We start from the raw sequence: 19161 nt of genomic DNA on the forward strand, positions 1-19161 counted from the left end.
AAAAGACAACCCAGGATTTACATAGGTTTGTATTGCAGAGATATCAGAGGAGATGGTAGAACTTTAAGCACATTCATAGGAAGTAGTAAGTTAGAAGTATAGCTGCTGCACTTGAAGTTGTGTTGTGAAGCATCATCTGTACCAAAGCGATGATTGCAAATAAAGCACTTTTATTTATTGTTAGTAGGGAGAACGTATCACTATACATGATAATAAGTAAATTAGGTGATTTACTGGCTACTGGTAACTGCAGTAAGGCTGTAAGTGGATAGCAGGTGTCACTTCCTGAGCTGCAGCAGCACAGCAAAAGCAGGGCTGGGCAGAGTGGGGGACTGAGTCTGCCCTTCTGATGTCACCTGGAGGCTGGACAGTGGGTAGATTTCAGCTCCACCAGTGCAGATTGCTGTCCTTTCCTCAGCCTCCCACTTGTTTCTACGCAAAAAAACAGTGGGATTAAAAAGAGTCTGATCATCTGCCTTCACCTTCTGCCTAACTTGTAATTAACCTGTGGTAACAACAGTAACTCTTTGAACTCATGCATTTGCATTAGGAAAATAGCCAGCGTAGTCTCCATCACCAAAAATGTTTCAGTGGGCAGAAAGGTCTTGGATAATCTAATGGCTTGTTTAAGGTCAGTGTTCCTTTACTAAACAAGAGAAAACATGGTGACTACTTGATTCTTTGCAGAGAACTATGTTAGAAATTTTATTTTAATAAATGCACTTCTCATTTTAACATTGAAGTAATCTACTGTTTCCAGAAGTTATTCTAGCTTATGTTATTCTATCTTTATGAGCGTGGCATATTTGATTTAAAGCGTAATTCACACAGCTGTAGTCAGGTCATTAAGAATTTAGAAGAACAACTGCATGTTTTATCAAATTTCCATGTTTGCCCAGCAGGAACAAAAGAAGTTCCCACAAAACCAGCATGTTTTGATAAATGAATGAGTGAATGTATAACGTATGTTTTAAGGACAAACCTTGAGTGAATGAATGAATACTTCCAATGTAAGCTACTCCCAAAGAGATAATGGAAATGTTTAAAATATTTCTGTTTATTTCTTTGCATGACCGAATGGAGTATTTTGTAGAAAAAAAATATTTTTTCATAGCATGACAGGAAGCATTACATCATATGGTTAAAATAATCCTATGAACAATTATGTCAAGACTGATGAAACCCATTCATTGTTATTATTTGGTGTTGTCAATATGAAGACCATTTGTTAGAAAGCCCATCCTATGATAACTTAGCCTGTGGATTGAATGCAGTACATTTCAGGGAACAAATAGGACTGAATATGCATTCCTGTAAGAGCTGTAAATGTATATCCCACTGCAGACATGAAGCTATGTAAATAGGTTGCTTTTAAATGTAACAGCTGGATTTGGAATTTAGAAATACTCAGACTTCGCTTTCTACAAATGGAAACTATATTATGCTTTAGAAAATGATGATGTTTCTTTCCTTCATCTGAAGCAAGACTCTCACTAACTTCAGCAACGGTAGGCTTCACTGGTGATTAAGCCCCTCCTTTAACACAAAGTTTTAAAGCTATTGATTGTATTTTAAGATGGGCTTATCCAATCTGTTCATTCAGGCAGATTGTAGAAGATAAATGCATTAGTTTTCCATACTGACCATTAATATTATCTTCTTTTTTTTCCCACCAGTTCCAAAATGGTTTCAGTGGAGGAAATGTAAGTGAAGCATATCCCTCTCAGTTAGATGTGATAAGTAATTCACAGACTGCCACACATCTTCAACCTGTTCGTCATCCAACAGAGCCCAGATCCTTCCCAGATTTGGCATCTAGTGGATTTATGTAATTCAGATCTAGAGCTCCATCTGTGATTTTGTCTGGGTATCAGGCTGCTCTGAGGAAAAGCTTGATGAGTCTGTCTTTCAACATTGGACTTCAAAAGCTAAATTCGATTTTGAAAAACTGAGGTTGATTGCACTATGTACTGGTGGATATGTAATCCAAGACCCTAACTTTTTAGGATGGCAGGTGGAATTAAAAGTCTTGACTTAAAAGTATGCACGTGCTGTTTTCCATCAGACTGACTGTGTCGTTGTGATATGGATTACATATGTACTAAAGACTATGTCATACTAAACAACATAAGATAAGGCAAATGGTTTTGTTATTTAGAAAAATAATTGGGCACTTTACAAATAGCATCATTGGCACAAGGAAGATAATTTCACACTTGGATTATTTCCAGACTACATGAAAAAAAAAATTAAAAAATTAAAAAGCTCTGAATTCATGAGAATCAAAAGCACTTAATTAAGCATACTAAGCTCTTTAATCACTTATTTTATATGTAAATCCTTTTGTTTTAAGTCTCCATTTCTAGCACTTTAATAGAAGGCTTAATACAAGGATATGATATGCAACTTCAGGTTTTCTATGAAACAGATCCCTTGCATTCCTCCTTTTATTGTCAACCTTAAGTGCCTCACAGTTTAGCTACCTTGTTTCTGACAGGAGCTTATCTTAGCAAAACTCACTATAGATGTCATCCATATTCTGTGAACTTTTATCTAACATCTTCAGTGCTACTGGCTGTATCCTTTTCTCCCCCCCAAAGACAATTTATTTAGAGTATGACTTAATTCTTTATCTATGAATTTGTTACGCTATGATCAGGAGCTATTAGTGTTCTGAATTTAGTTCATCAAATGAGTTTTGGTTTATTCTGTACTGTTTTTCTGCTTTCTTCAGGTAACACAGGGTATGTTAAAAAAGCAGATTTTGCTGAGGGGGAAGAGCAGTTCCTCAGGATTATTTTTAGATTATTAATGTTGAAAAACATGTGCCTTATCTTGTGTTAAAACACTCATAATGTTCTTTAGAAATAATGCAAGGCTGCTCTATGCAAATGCTTTCATTAAAATGGATATTGAAAAGATTTGCATTTTAAATAAGGGGGAAAGGAGTCTCAATAACGAGTGGTATTGACACTTTGACCGCAGGTTTCAATGTTCATGGTGGGGAAGGGGTCAGTTTGGGTTAAAATTTTATTCCTAGCAACTTGCACTGCAATGGACCGAGAGGCTATTCCTTTAATGTATGTTGGATCCACTTCAAGAGCTTTGTGAAAAATATGAAAATGGGAAAGAAAACAAAAAGTCATTAGAGAAATTCTGCTTTTAATTGGTTTGATTTTGAAGAGGTTAAAAAAAAATAACAACAACAACAAAACAAAACAAAACAAAAACACACCAACAAAGCATCACTCTAGTTTTTGTTTTCTTTTTTTTTCCTGAGAGGATTTTTATAATTGTAGACACCAATGTTTGGTGGAAAATAATAGTCTATATGAAAGTACAGAAATGTGTATATGTTCAAAATATTTCATAGTCTTGCGTGTTGTGTAGTTCATATATAATGAAATGTCTTTGTAAAATATCTTAAACCAGTTAATTTTAAACGTTACATCATTCCATCTTAATACTTTATTACATTTGTTACATATAATGTAAAGTGGCAGTGTAGCCAGTTTAAAGGAGGCAAAAGTAAATAGGCTCCCTCCAGATGGATGTCAACATTGTTTAATACGAAGACAATCACTTTGAATTGGAATGCTTTCTTAGATGAAACATATTTTCTTTCTGGGAGAGTGTATCTTTCATTCTGGGATGTTATATCCTAGGCCAAACTTAATTTAGTTACAGCTTCTCAGATGACTGACTTCAGTTCTTTTAAGTGAAGTTACTGTATATAAAAGGGACATTAAAAATAAATTATTATTCAGGAAAAAGACCATAAAGAGATTGCGAGTTCTAATACAAGATTGCTTTTTAAGAACGAACAACAATGTTTCAGACTTCATTTTCAGCACAAGATATCGCTAACAAATTTGATTAACATCATTTGAATTACTTGGTCACCCTGTCATTTTTTATGTAAGATCTTGCTTTAAACCAATATCTAAAATGTCTTCCATATCTAGTTAGTGTATCATGTTTTAATTTGAACTTGAAAATTAGAAGAAAATGCTGTAAAACAAGAAGGTTTAAAGGGATATGTTTTACATCTTACAAGCCAGTGTAAATCCTCTTTATTACATTAGTTTAACCAAATACATGTTGTCGTATCACTAAGTGCCAAGGGTGCAGCACTACAATTGTGCTGCCCTACTTACTGTAAACAAATTAGTTGTTTGTATGGATATCAGCTTATTTTGTGCATTATCTTACGTGTACAACATTGTCTGCATTAGTGCACTCTTGATCTGCACCAAAGTGTACCTATCAGTGCACAGATGTTTCTAAATCGGATCTCTTAGTCCTTCAGGTCTGTTATAAGTAAGATATAACTCAGTGTTAGACAGTATTACTATCCATTTTTGTACAAGTTTTCCTAGCTCGTTTTTCTTTCCAGGTCTTATCTTTCATCTGCTATGCCTGCACATACCATGCAGTACATCTTTTGCATTAAGGTATGGTTTTGTAGCGCTGTTGCTGATCTTCAATAAAGTTTGTAAGGCATAATATATGGTAATAAAATAATCACTTGAATGTAGCAGAAATGTATGTTCTTTTACTGCAAAATGTTTGATTTCAGCAGTATACGAAAAGATATATTATGATGCAGTTACTAATGTTTTTGGAAATCTGTCATCTAATAGTTTATGAACCTATTGTTATTTATGTCACTGTGGACTTTGCACTTCTGAATATTAGCTGCAAATACAATGTACATAATTTAGAGTAATGAACAAGTGTGTATTTGCCCATGGAATTAGTATTTTCCTTTTAAACTTGCATGAAAATGAGTTTATTAATAAACATTGTAAAAAGTAAGCCACAATTAGCAGTTGAAAGGCTTCTATATTTGTTGCTTAGTGAACAGTAAATTTGCAGTTCTGACAGGGTTAGATCTCTACATCGATGTTGCAAAAAATAAGGTAAGCGTTTTCTGTTTTGAGCTCAGTTGGTAACCTGTTCATTGTTTATTTAGTAAGTACTGATTTTTAAGTTATGAAAACAATTCACTTAATTTCTAATTATTGATATTAGTCTTTAAAGTAGGGTATGTTGACTTTGTGTGATAATCTTTTAAAATCAATTACAGTTCTAAAACAGATGTTTCACTGTAATTCCTCTGCAGCTACCAGACTTAAAATTTTGATTGACTTAATGGACAAGACATTAAGTGGCTACAAATATGCTATTATCTTATAGGGTATTAAGACACACTCTTATTGAATAACTCTGCACAAAAGTCATCTTGTTTACTCTTCTTGCACAACACAAAAAAAAAAAAAACAAGCTAAAATAGGAAAGTTATTTAACAAGGCTGCAAATCTATTAAGTAACATCTGGGAATAATCAATCAATAATGTGAACCACACGAGCCATCCTTTTTATAGTCTGTTTTATTGGTTAAAGAGATATCTTCAGGGCACGTGGTCAGCCTGTTCCCAGAAATGTAAAACCACGCTGTCCAGTTCTCTTTGAATGAGGAAGATAGTTTCTGTACTTAGCCACTTTCTTTTCGTTATGGAATTCTATTTCTGATTCAACATGTAAGACAATAGTCGTTCAGAATGAATGAAGAATGGTCGTTTCACTGCATCATAAGCTGAGGTGGTTTGTTGGTGGAAGTCATTGCCTTATCCGAGGCTCTGTAGGAGAAAGGCTTTCCCAAGTAGTTCTTATGGAGATGAAATGCTTTTCCTAGTGAGGAACTGCATTTCCTGCTGACACAAATAAACTAAGATTAACAAACTTCATTCGTTGATATTTTATTCATCTGTGGAAGGTCTCTCAGCTGGCTTATTAGATTAAATTACCATCTACGATAAAAGCCTGATTCCAGTTTTTTAATATTTTTATTCTGCTGGTCAATTAAATGGACAGATTCTCTTTCTACTTATTAGGAGGTCCTTCTGTGTAAGCTAGTGCTGTTTAAATGATGTTAAATCAAAACAGCTTTATTCATCCAGGATACGTGTTGGAGTTGACTTTTAATTATTAAATTCTACCTGTTGTATAATCCACTTTATCTGAACATTTAATAATTTTCAGCATGGGACACTGTCCACTTTTTCCCTGCTATTTCTGTTGTTCCTGTGAACACTAATCACTTTGACTGCTTACCATGGAATCTGAGCCGGGTCTCCAGGAAAAAGACAAAGCAGAAGAAGAAAATTATTTTTCTCCTTTTCTGCCACTCGCTAGTTATGGAGCTGAAGGCTTCCCTCGTAACGTAGAAAAGTGAGCATCTTTTCTGAGGTAGGTGGTATGAGCCAGAGGAGCTTGGTCCTTGCTATTAAAAGTAAGAGCTAAATCAGAAGAAACTATTGAATTTCTTTTTTTATCACTGGTCAGTGAAGAATAAAAAGGGAAAAGCAGAAAGCAAGAGGATGACCTCATCTGTAACGTACTTGAAATATATCTGAGGGTATTTATATCCATTTCTAGTTTCTGAATCATGTAGAAAGGTCAACATTTTTTGTAATAGCAAAATTTAAATCTTCAAAGTCTCTGCTTAGCTGCCAACTACCTCAGCTCTTCTATAGCTATTCACATCCTGGCAATACTGAACTCCTTGGATATCAAGTCCTTGAGAGGTTGCAAACCAGGTGTTTCCTGCATCTCTGTGGGGCCCCCTAGTAAGTGATTTCAGAACATACTGAACTAATGTATCTAAAAGAAGCCAGAAAGAAAGTCTTCTGTCAAAATGAACTAATTGACAGCAAGAGATACAAATCAGCTCACTCCTCTACCTTGTTTGGCAATATGAATGAAATCAAGATCTCTGAAGTGGTTCATAAAATATCCTGAAATGAAAAAAAAACTCTATTGTTTTAAAAAAATCTTCCACTTTTAAGCAAATAGTTTGCAAATAACTAAGAGAAGAGGGGTCAAGAGATGTATCCGTTAGTCTAGTAGCTACGGTAGCCACTTAGTACAGCTGGGCTCTTTAGCAGGAGGTGGACCAGCAATTAGGGTACTTATTTGTTCATCAACAGCATCATCTTTTTTATAATCTTGTGGGGAGAAGTGTCATCAATTGAGATTTAGAAGTAAAATAATATTTTTTTAAAAAAATTAAGACGTACCTGATTTTCATGCTTATGCTTCTACAATAGATGAAAGGTCTCTGTGGCTGAAAGAAACATGTTAGAGATGATCTTAGCAGAGAGATTATTCTCTTTAGCTCTCCATGCTTGTGTATATGGTTTCTAAAGCGCATATTTTCCAAGTTCTTGTTAACAGTATTACAATCAGATATTTTTTTTTTCTAGAAAAGCTGTAGATTGCTGTTCCAGACTAGAAATGGAATTGTAGAGGATTACTTACTGGTAGATCTTCAAATACAGCTTGTCATGGTTTCCCATTAGCATTAATCATTATGAAAAACAGAATTGTCCTTTGCTTACAGAAGTCCCTAAAATTACTGGACAAAATGGTGCAGCATTGCTGCATCCATGGTTGGTGGCAGGTCTGTTGCTGTGTAACATGCACGCACACAAAGGGCACGCTGTGATCATGGAAGGCACATGAAGTATGTGCCAAAAAATATTTTAATAACACTGACATCTAATCAAGCCTTTGAAAGATAACAAGAGCCTGTGCCACCTCATGCAATTGTAAAGTATCTGCCCCAAGCTTCAGATCTGTACTTAAAACTAGCACATAAACTTGTATGCATGTAGCTTTATGGCTCTAGTCTACTTCCAGTCTCTCAATAGTTCTTAAGAAAATAAATAAGAAAATTCTGAGGCAAAGAAAAAATGTTGCTAACTTAACACTATAATTTTAATCTTGCCAGGTAGAATAACAGTGGCAGGAACTTAAGGCCAAGAATATTATTGTTAAGCAGGAAAAATATGGAAATATCAGTTAAAAGAATGTGAGTAAACCTCATTAACATGCTTTTAAAGTCAAGCTTTTCCACTCAAATATAACAGAGTGAAGTCACATTCATCAAGATGGTTACATTCCCTCCCTATTTTGGAAACATCCAAAAACAGCATTTAAAGTGTTTTTTGCTAAAGACAGGGAAGATGCAGATTTTCAGATTCAGCTGTGACTTCAAAACCTGTGGAAGTTCAAAGTGCTTTGAAGTCAGCATGTCAGTTTCTCTCTAGTAATAAAATGTGGACCAAACTGAAACATGTGGCAAAAGACCCAGATCTGAGTGGATGCGCCCTAGGAACATTTTTCAGTGCTTTTATTTATTTTTAGAAGTGGGATATTTGTGTAGTAATGGTCACGCCTGTTTGCTTACTCTTGACAGTCATGTAAACATTGCCTAGAACCTGCTCTAAAAGATGCTGACAACAATTTAAGCCCATCATTTAGATGCTGTAAATGCAGTTTGTAGTCTCTGATGCTTCCTAGTTAAGAGAGCTGAATGGCTTCTGCAGGAAGGACAAAGCATTTTAAGAATTGTTCAGATGGCCTTGGCAAACAGCACCTGTATGGCCAAGCAATTTTGTTACCCTTTGGGGCCTGCACAACAAGAGCTGCTTCACAGGCAGGGCAGTTTTTTATTTCTCAGAGAACAAGGTGATCAGTTTCCTGCCACCATGCTGCTCACAAGGTGGAAGAATAAGGGCAGGCAAGGCCTAGAAGTGCCTTTGATGTTCTTAACCCCTTAACAGGCCCTGCAAGGAAGATCCCTATCATGACATGTGTCTTGCCATGGAGCCCTGAGCTCCGTGCAGACTGGGCTTGTCTAAGACAGTCATGGGAAAGTGGTGACTCCCTTTTACACAACAGCATTGTAGCTGTGGTACAGCTCCTCCTGCCAGGGCTAGGCTTACAAACTGTTCAAAATCTAGAGTATTACAACAAGCACATCAGTTGAGCCCCCAGCCAGAAAATTGGGATAATTGATCTATACGTGTTGATGCTCAAAATGAGCTGACTTCCCTCCTTGCAAACACAGATCAGTTAACAGTTTTGTATTGGTGGTGGTTGTTGTTGTTGTTGTTTTAAAGGGGGAGGGAGAAGATTCCAATGAGTTGGATAAACAGGATGATTTATAACACCAAATGCCTAAAGCAAATACCAATCTATTTTAGAGTCTGTTTTCTGTCGGTGAAGCAACTGTTGGGTCAGCTCTTGTCCACTTTGCAGCTTTCAGTTCTTTAAGCCTCTTGGGGGCTGTGACCAGTTTGCGCAGCTGCTGGGTTTATGCTACCCCCTATTTCCAGTTTTGCCACACTTTAATACCACTGTACTTTAGCACTTTGTTGAGTGATCGTCACTACTGCAGCTGAGAATAGGCATCAAGGTAGCACAGACAAAAAAAAAAAAGGCATCTAACATACACATTTGCGTGTTAGCTTCAACAGCTTTTCCTACTTTGTGGCATTCAGGGACTTTCTATAGTCACTTTAACAGGTTGCTTCTTTTAGGCCTAGGCCCAGCCTTACAGCAGAGATGGCACATGGGACTACTCTCCTGAGCCACCATCACTCCTCCCCTCTGCCCCCTGCATGGTGGGTGCAGAGGCCTCACCTTGGTGCCAGACTCAGGGCTGTGATAGGTGAGCTCTCCATCTGCTTCTGAGTCGGACCTTCCCCTGGAGGAATCTTTCTCAACTTCAGTTTTCGTGCAGTTAATTCTGCCCAGGAGGAACGAAGACAGTACCAATAGTGAAAGGTAGGCATCAATTCCCTGGCTAAGGCAAACACCCAGAGAAGTCTTGCAGCCCGCTCATGTTCCCTTAGAGGAGTGGAGCTTCTACAAACTGCTTCCACCCACTGCCTCTTTGAAGCCTTTTATGACTTCCTAGTTGTAACCTAAAATTTGAGAAACAGTACTCTAAAAATAGCATGCACCAAATGATGAGGGGCCCCTTCCATCCCTCAAGAGCCAGTATTTGACCTTTCCTTCACCATATTGTATTTTAGTAGTATAATTTCAGATACAATTACCTACAGTCAGCTTCTGAAATCATGCATGAAGTCCTTTTCCAGAGCCATATTAACAGCTAGCTGCTCAGCTTACTGGAATTAGAAACCAGATATGTATCTTTATTTACAATATAAAATCAGTCTGTGGTTTTGGTGTAGATTGTTATAATAAAGAGAAAAGGTCCCTTTGGTGTTCTTTAATTTATGACACACTGTAAAATGTCCAGGCAGATTTTACCTAGTAGCAGAAATAGGAAAAATAGTAACTCTTGGCTGGAGATTAAAAAAGTCTCACCCGCTGTGCATGTATTTTGAGATCCTGAACATTTGGGAGCAAATCAGCCACTTATCTGTTCCTGGGATCATGCTCATTTGTAACCACAGTGCAGGCTCTGTGGCTTTCAAGTTTTTATTTTTTTTTATTTTTTTATTTTTTTTTGTTAGTTCACCTAAATAAAATCATTCATATCTGATGAATGTCAGTACAGTGCCATTAAGATCACATTAAAGAGACCTTAAGGCCAGCATTTTTGGCCTTGTAGGATGAATTGCATCCTGTTCTGATTTTACTGATTCTTAATGTCTCAATGCCTGCTTTTTAGGCACGCTGGAAACTAAAAATAATCAAGCACTGTGAATTGCAACTACACTGTGCTCATTACCCTGAGTATGTATTCTTGTCATTATTCTGCTGGAGTGTTTCCTGGTGAACTGCATAAAACAAGCTAGGACCTGTGTCTTTCTAAGCTTGTGATAAGATTGTTGAAGCTGTCCTTATCAGTCCTGAACCTTCAAAGTTGCTATTTCACATTACAGCCTTGTGTACATCGCCTGACTGACTTTAACCAACTGTATCAGTAAACATGAATACTGCAGACGAATCACAGAATGATAGAAAGGCCTCTTACATCATCTTTTTCCTCTCCCTTACTGACAGAGAAAGATTCTTCACTGATATGCAAGAGCTTCATCAGTCTGATTACAGCAGCTCTGGTAAACCCTCTCCACTGATGAGAGAGATCAGCTGATACAAGTTCTCCATGAAAAATGTTTTCCCTCCATTCATACTCTCTTTTCTTGCTCTTCACTTCTTTTCTCCTTAAGTTATTGTCTGTGTGTACTGTCTTTCAGGCAGGCACACAACAAAATATTTATTGGCTATTACTCTTTCATTTTGTAGTTGAGAAGAACATATTCAGTAACTGACATTTCCATATGACATGCAATAAAACAGCCAGGATGAGAGGACAAGTTAATGAAATAGGCCAATTCAGTAGAAAGGGCATTTTTTTTCATGAAAAGAAAGCATCTTCCTCAAAAAAGTCCTCAGTTCTTTCCTTTTTTAATCATTGTGCTTCTGAAGCATTTTAGCAATATCAAAGATTTCCTTCCCCCACGCCAAAACTGAATATAGTCCATTACATCAGTGCTGGATGAAGAAATGTTACTTGAATCATTTGTTCACCATATTAGATACATACATGGGAAAAAGTCTTGCTTCTTCTTTATATAAGGAAATTTCTTACGCATGCCAGATTTGCATTGGTTTGGTTTTACTGAATGTTGCATTGCTAACTTATGTCAAATGTTCTCTCTAGTGTCTCACTCAATCACTGAGAATTCTGTTTTCTTCATATTTTGCGATAAAAGCATACTATGGCAAACTTAGCTCAGTGATCACTGAAAGAGGTGACAGCCTGCGTTTCTTAGATGATAAAGATAAAAAGGGAGAACTGTTCTGATAGAAGAGGATGCAGCAGGGATTTTTTAGATAAAACTGTGAAGGAAAGATAGACCAAAATATCAAGTGATGTTTGGGGAATGTTAGGAAATCCAGTGATGGCCCCTTGGGTGTCAGTGGGAGGTGCGAATGTGTTGGGCACTCAGAGCTCAGCTGAGCTGGCTTGTACTCCGGGAACAGCCTATGTGACTTAATGGATTTCTTGCATCTTTAATTCATGACTCTGCTTAGTCCATGATTGAGGCCTTTCGTTCTATGGGAAAAGTGTGTGTGTGCAGCCCAGGAGGGGATGCTTGCCTGTGTGTGTGTTTCAAACAGCTCCTTGTTGCTTGCCAAATTGCTTTCTCTTTTTGGTTTCAAGTATTTCTGAAGGTCGTACAAAACCTTTGGAAGCAACTCACCAAATTGCTTCAAAATGAATCCAGAGATACTGGAAGGGGGAGGTGTTTACTCCCCAGCTGAAAGCCTGCGTGTATCATATCTGGGCCTGCAGTGGGTGTTCACTGCTATCTATAGTAGCTGAGCATACATCTTCCTTTCTCCTGACATTGTTTTATCTCACAGAACTTGACAAACTGCAGCATAAATTTTTCTCAGATTCTTTACAGAAATTCCATGTAAAGCTTGTATTTGCTGCTTTAAAATATTTCTGGCGTTGTTTGTGGAATGCTTTTTATTTATGGCAATTAAAACAAAAACAAAAAACAAAACACAGTGTATATTTACCCACTGGTTCTCTGTGTTCCCACTGGTGTCCTCTCCCCAGCTGTTCCTCCTCACCTGGAGGCCCAGTCATGGTGAATTTAGTTTAGCCTGCAAAGTAAGAAAATTAACTTGTCTGAAAGTGACAGGTGGGTTTAGAAGTGGCCTACCTTACTTAGGAACAGTATGCCTCAGGAAGGAGATTGCTCGTGACTATCCATGTAGAAAAATGCAGACCATACTTGTAAAAATAACTCCACTCTCCACAAGCACCTAAAAGAGTCCTGGCAGTTGCTGGCTCTGATTCATTTTCAGGTCTCCTATTTTGCTCCTGTTGTAGCAGGTGGTTATAGCTTTGAATCTGAAGATGATGATCATTCACATAAAACAGAGAAAAGCTCTTATGCCTGTTTTAAACATGAATATGCAATAAGATTGGAAAACAGTTTTATTTATTTATATTGATATACTTTTCTGACTTATTCTACAGCGTCTATGGCACCAAAGCAAAAAGATAGAAAATATTACATTGGAACCAAAATAGAGTGAAATAGAGTTCTTTCCTCGTTTCTGGTCTACCCCTACTTAGTCCATTAGGTATTTTCCTAAACTGGTTATATACCACTTAGAGTGGTTCATGCAATAGAAAGAATTACATGTTATTTTCTAAACACCTATGGAGGCTTATCTTTTCTACAGATAGAGAAAACAGCTTTTGTGGTTTTCCTTTTCCTTTTTTTTTTCTCAGCCACTCAGCAACTTTTCAACATCTGTATGGATTCACAGAACATAATCACTACCCTTCACTGAGAAATTGAAACTTTTGCTGTATTAGCAATCTATTGGCAAGCCTTGCTGTTATGCATCTTTTCCTTCTTGCTCAGTGATAATGTCATCATCCATTTTACTCTTAACTCTGAGGAATGGAGAGTGACTATTTGAAATAATTCAGGGTTGCAAAGGGAAAGGATCTGTTACTGCATGTAATGCTAGAAGTAGCTTTCTTTTGTATGTTATGGAATATTAAGAACGTGACTAAAGCATGAGATGGAGATCAGTCATTTCATTACTCAGGATATATATAGCTAGTGGTTACACAAATAAATCTTGAAATTCTGAACTTGAAAATTTAATCTCCCTGCCCACTTTAATGAATGACACTCTGGGAGATATTCAGGTACCTAATCACAGGCATCTAGTGCCATTTTAGATGCTTTAGGCTGTCCAAGGCATCTACATAAGCATTTCACAGCATTTTAGAGCAGCAGCTGGTAGGCCAGAACAAGCAGATGTCTAAGCCTAAGCCAGGCACATGAATCACTGCCACATTGTGGCATTCTCACATTTCTGAGGGACACTTAGGAGTAGAAAATATAGTAAACATGTACATCCCTTTTACATTCTGTCATGATCTGCATGTTTAGCATGTAAAAAGGCCAACAGTTAGAATTACCTTCCATCTCATGGACCTGGAAATTAGGAGGGCAAACTGATCTTAGTGATATCTTATTTTTCTAGTTAATCAGCAGATCATAGTCCCTTTTTGCTTATATGTGATTAACATAGAACTTGCAATGATTAAACTTTTTTAAGTGTTAGTGTGCCCAAGTTAATTGTATCAACGAACATCACCGCACAACAGCCCTCAACATAAAACCATTCTGATTAATTACCTAACACTGTTAGCTGGGTTGCATACTGCTTTTAAGCGTCCTGTCACCAAAAGTTCTCTCTTGGGAGTTTGCTCCCCACTGTGCAATGGGGAAAGAGAGCGTTGACAAGAAAACTGTTCCCATGGCACTGGGTGGGAGCTGCAGCAATCATTCCAGGCTGCCTTGGGCACACCTAGATAAGAGCAAATCTGGCACCTCAGCTTTGCTGATACTACTTGGCACCCAACTTAGTTTTCTATGTTCATTCTTCTTCCTTTAGTTCTCTGGCCTGGTGAGGGAATTAGACAGTTTCTGAAGATGTATTCCTGAAGTGGACTGTTTTAAACCTGACTGTGATCCCTGGTGCATATGCTCTGCATGTATCTGGGTAGCATCAGCTCGCTGGAACAGTGCTGTTTTTTTTTCACAGATGATGCATCTACTCCTCTAGTAGAACTCCTGCCATAACTGCTCCTCTCTTATCTCCTATTTATCATTCTGAAAAGTCTCTATTTGCAGCTGAGGTAATGGGCCAAAGACAAACTTTCTGATCAGGCCAAAAATTCTGTGAACAGTTCTGCACCTTTTTATAAGCTGGCTGATCAGTGACTCAGTCTCAGAGGATTGTGTGGAAAGGGTCACCTGGGACTCATAAGTTGTTGTAAGTGATTAAATCATGCAGGCTGTCTATCCAAGAGAACATTTTACTCTAAATAAAATAAAAATATTTTCATAGAGGCTCCAGGAAGTGTACTGAAATGTGACACTACTCGGAGCCCTCTCTTCTGCAGGCTGAATAAGCTCAGCTCCTTCAGGCTTTCTTCAGAGGAGTGTGCTCCAGCCCTCTGATGGCCTCCCTGTGGCCCTCCTTTGGACCCATTCCAAAAGCTCCACGTCTTTGTTGTGCTGGAGACTCCAGGCACAGTACTCCAGGTGAGGCTTTGCAAGGGCAGAGCAGAGAGGGACAATCTCCTCTTTCACCCTGCTGGCCACCTCTCTCCTGCTGAAGCCCAGGATACTGTAGGCCTTCAGGGCTGCAATTGCTTGTTGGAATAGAGGCAAATAGGAGTCACAAAAGAAATGTGTAATGTATTGCGGAGTCCTGATTTGTACCCTCTTGTCACTTCATCCAACAAGACTCCTCCCTTCCTAGGTGGCTTGTTGGCCAAATATGTACTGACAATACAAGAGGCATTTCATTTTTTTAAATACGTGCAATTTACCTGAAGCTTTAAATTACCTTTGAAAATACTTCTGCTTCAAAGAAGTGCATACTAATTATCCCACACCCATCAGTAATAACTTCACTTTCCAAAAAAAGCAGTGGTACAGAATTTTTCCTTGGCTTTGTGCCAAATTACAACACATTCATTAAGGTTTTATAACTTTTTTTTTTTATTATAGTCTGATTTACTCAAAATACCAACATGATCTGTTCCAGAAAGTTCACTTACTTAGGCTTTTGTATGACACATTTTTCTTGCAGTTCTACACACAAGAATGACTTCCTTTGAAGTCAATCACACAGCCACAGTCACGTGTGCCCAACTGTCAACATAGCTGATCTATTCTAACATCTGGGTCCCAACAGATGCTAGATAGCATCAGGCCTTCAGACTCCTTCTCTGTGGTTAGTGTAATGATAACATAATATTTTGCTTTCATCCCCTTGACTCACTATAATAGTCTTTCCCTATCCCTTGAATTACAATTTCAAAAGAACCTTCTATTTAAATCCATGTTTGTCATGTTTTATCACATTTATCTGGATTCTACTATCAGTTAGGGAGCATTGGTATACCTTGTGGAAAAAAAAAAGCATATCACATCAGGCAGTGTTAGCATAGTTTCATTCAGTTCCATAGTCTTTTTTTATGTACCAAAAAGGGAACTAAAAATGTGTGGCCACTTCCTCTGCCTACTACAATGGAAAAAATGTGCATTGTCCAGAAAATGGAAAAATAAAGTAGAGCATAACATCCCCTATACCAATCTCATTTTCAGTCCCAAGCTAGAAGTAAATGGAAGCAGGACTAGCTTGGTATCCTATTTTCTATATTTCCTTTTTTTACTAAGCATTTCCAGTTTCTGCTCTATCTTCACAAATATGTCAGAATAGATTCAGAAGAATGCAGCTCATTTTGATACATTCCCAAAAGTACTAAAGTCCTTTCCTGGCAGAGACTCAGACAGGGAAGCTGCTGAGTGGCAGTGACTGTCGTGGGCCAGTGCACCTGAGGTCAGGGCACATGGGGCAGCAGCAGAACTTCCAAAATTGAGGCAGTTGAATTGCTGAACACCAGGGATGGTGGTTGTGAAGACATGTACAGCAGGACTGGGAAAGCAGTGCTTAGGTCCTTGGTGACTAGTTTTGCTCAGAGAGGACTGGATGAAATAAGGTAAAAGTCCCTATGTGTGTTTGTGCATGTATCATCTCCTCATTCCAGCCTACTTCTCTGTTTTCTCTGGCAAAGAAGTCAGCGCAGATCAGTTATAGCATGTCATTACTGGAGTTGAAATGACATCAGTTTATTTCTAAACTTTTTGTTTTTCAAGACTGCATAGGAATTAGCAATGCCACCTCTTAAAATGAGACGAGAAAGTGCCAGTATTCACAACCTGAAATGGTGCAGGCACTGAACAACTCAAGACATGGATATTTCTAATCTGAGCAGGGGCTCTTATGGAGAAGGTTGTTTGTTTTACTTTTATTGCCTTTGCGCCAGCAGATTTAATTCCAAAGTAAATATTTCACCTTCCCACCCTCCGCAGTTATGACTAAACCTTGATGGAAGTGAGGAACCTGCAGTCCTGGTTGCACTCCTGTGAAATGCTGACCTGTTTAATGGGGCTGACCTAAACCACTGGAGATTACCCCAGTGATAAAATATAACTACTCTCGCTCCCCATGCAAATATGAGGCATTTTACTTTAATTAAGATTGAGTCAAAAAACATGTTTCCATATTCCCTGTATGCAGAACTCAGCATCTGAGACTATTTTACCAAGCGTTTGAAACTTCTTTTGATTTACAGATTCATGCATGAATCAGAATAAACCATGCCAACAAGTCTGTGTGGTCATAACTTAGTGCTATCTTAACTCATGCTATGCAAAAATACAACAGAAATAGCAGCAGAGTGAAAGAGTGGGGAGTCTGCACCAGAGAAAGGTACCTAACTTTAGATATCTACATGTGAGAATGGTGTCATTACTGCAATTATTGTCATCAGCAGAGATCTCAGTCTGCAGTTAGTGAAGCCTGGAGAGTGATTCTGATATCAGAGTTTGCTGTGACCTAAACAAAACAGCTCAGCAGTTCCATCTGAGGAGGCTTTCTGAGCCACCAAAGCTAACTCTCCAGTGATAAAGCAATCTGATCATATCATCCACACATAAAGAGACATAGATAGAATTTTGCATAGATAGAATTGCATAGATTGCATAGATAGAATTTTGTAATTTCTGGCATAAATGTTGTTGTTCAGTGATTATTTACCCTCCAAAGTAGTAGTATTCACATTGTAGAGAGACAGAGAAAGAAGATTTGAAAGCCCTCATGCCATGCCACTCTTGAGTTATGCACATCCAACTCAGTACATGTTGATTGCTACAGAAGTTTCAGGCTATGATTTGACAGTTTTTTGTGGATGAGTTGTCTCTTGTAATATCATTGCCTTGCACTGCATAGAACAACCATTAATTTGTCACCTAATAAGTGGAAAATTGTGTTGACTGTATTTTCTTTTACTGTTCTACCTCATCCTTTGAACCTTATTTTACTGGTTGGTGACAGTAATAACCATGAATGTCACTGTAGGCTTCAGATCTTACAACAAAGCAATAAATTAACTGTGCAACATCATTTCCACTATCATGTCAGTTCTGCCTTTTCGGAAGGTTCCAGGTAACTGCATTTGTTTCTGTGTCAAAACATTACTTTTCTTGAATAATATTGGCAAGCACTGTGCTTTTGGTTTTTGTTTTAAGCCAGAAGTCCTGTTCCAGAAAACAATGTAATCTGCTTTTTCTAAACACAGCTGTCTGCAAAACCAGCAAATATTTTCTGCCTTTTTTCTCAAAAATTTAAAATTTTACTACATTTTTCGTCTGTGTTGTAGGTAATAACTTTCTTGCGAATCAAATAACCAAACCAAAAAAAAAAAAAACACCAAAACAAATGGAGTCAAACAAACAGTGACAAAAATAAGCACTAGAGGATGTATTCTGCAGCTTTCACATTATAGATCAATAGCTCTTCTCACTGTAATAAAACATCACCAAAATAGGAACAAAGTGAAGGCAATGAGTGAATCTCTTCAGTGCTTCCTGTAGATTGCCATCTGTCAAATTTTAGAATAAAACAAATGGAAGATAACTCAGGCAGTTCTGAATCATACAATAAAGTAAATTTTTAGAATTATCCTATTTCGCTCTACTTGTGTTTTCATACCTTGAAATAAGCCGGTTGTTGCATTCTTAAATAAGTTATTTAAAGAATGGTTCACAGTCCATTTATTGTTATTCTGTACAGTGATGTGATGAAATCAATGTACTCTGCACTGCAGGCATAATATAAAGCAGATGGTTTCTCCTCAAGCAATGAGTACATTAAAATCCAAACTATAATACAATGTATTTAGTGCTTCTAGATTAAAGCTCTTGCATGCCAGACTTGTAGCTTTGATTCTCTCTGATTTTAGCGCTTAGTAGGATTTATTTCAGTGATTCTGCCTTTGGGCCAAAATGAATCAGCTTTTATCTAGGATGATCATATATTGGCTAAGCCCTTTAGCTTTTCTTTTAATAAACATGTAACTTTAACCTACCATTACATGTATATAAAACATTGCAAATCAAGCTTGCACACAACACTACAGCCAAAATAGAATCCATTAAAGTTCAAAATGGGGTTCATTTGCAGAATGAATGCGTCTAATGGGTGTCCATTTCATTTACCCGATTGCCTTCTAGCTGTCTTTCTTAGAGTCAAATTAATTCTTACCCAAGTTTAAGGCATAATAGGAAAGCATATTCTTATTCATCGTCAGAGTGACAAGTCTTCATGCAATGGCAGATGCAAACTAAGAAGTAACATCGTCTTGTGTGCAAAGTGACTCTGATTTTCTCATCTTTCTTGGTAACACATGCAGCAACTCTCAAAAATGTTTATGCA

The 19161-nt window shown here is 37.6% G+C and overlaps 1 protein-coding gene across 1 annotated transcript in view; it reads left to right on the forward strand.

Annotated features, from left to right (window-relative positions):
* Nucleotides 1–5283, forward strand: part of AHR (aryl hydrocarbon receptor) — a 62140-nt gene extending 56857 nt beyond the window's left edge. Inside the window, exon 11 of the mRNA XM_010712743.3 lies at nucleotides 1677–5283. Within this exon, the coding sequence (XP_010711045.3) occupies nucleotides 1677–1832 (156 nt within the window). The 3' untranslated portion in view covers nucleotides 1833–5283. The remainder of the gene's footprint in view (nucleotides 1–1676) is intronic.
* Nucleotides 5284–19161: the final 13878 nt, after the last annotated feature.

Source organism: Meleagris gallopavo, chromosome 6 (genome assembly GCF_000146605.3).
Source record: "Meleagris gallopavo isolate NT-WF06-2002-E0010 breed Aviagen turkey brand Nicholas breeding stock chromosome 6, Turkey_5.1, whole genome shotgun sequence".
Classification (NCBI taxonomy): Eukaryota; Metazoa; Chordata; class Aves; order Galliformes; family Phasianidae; genus Meleagris; species Meleagris gallopavo.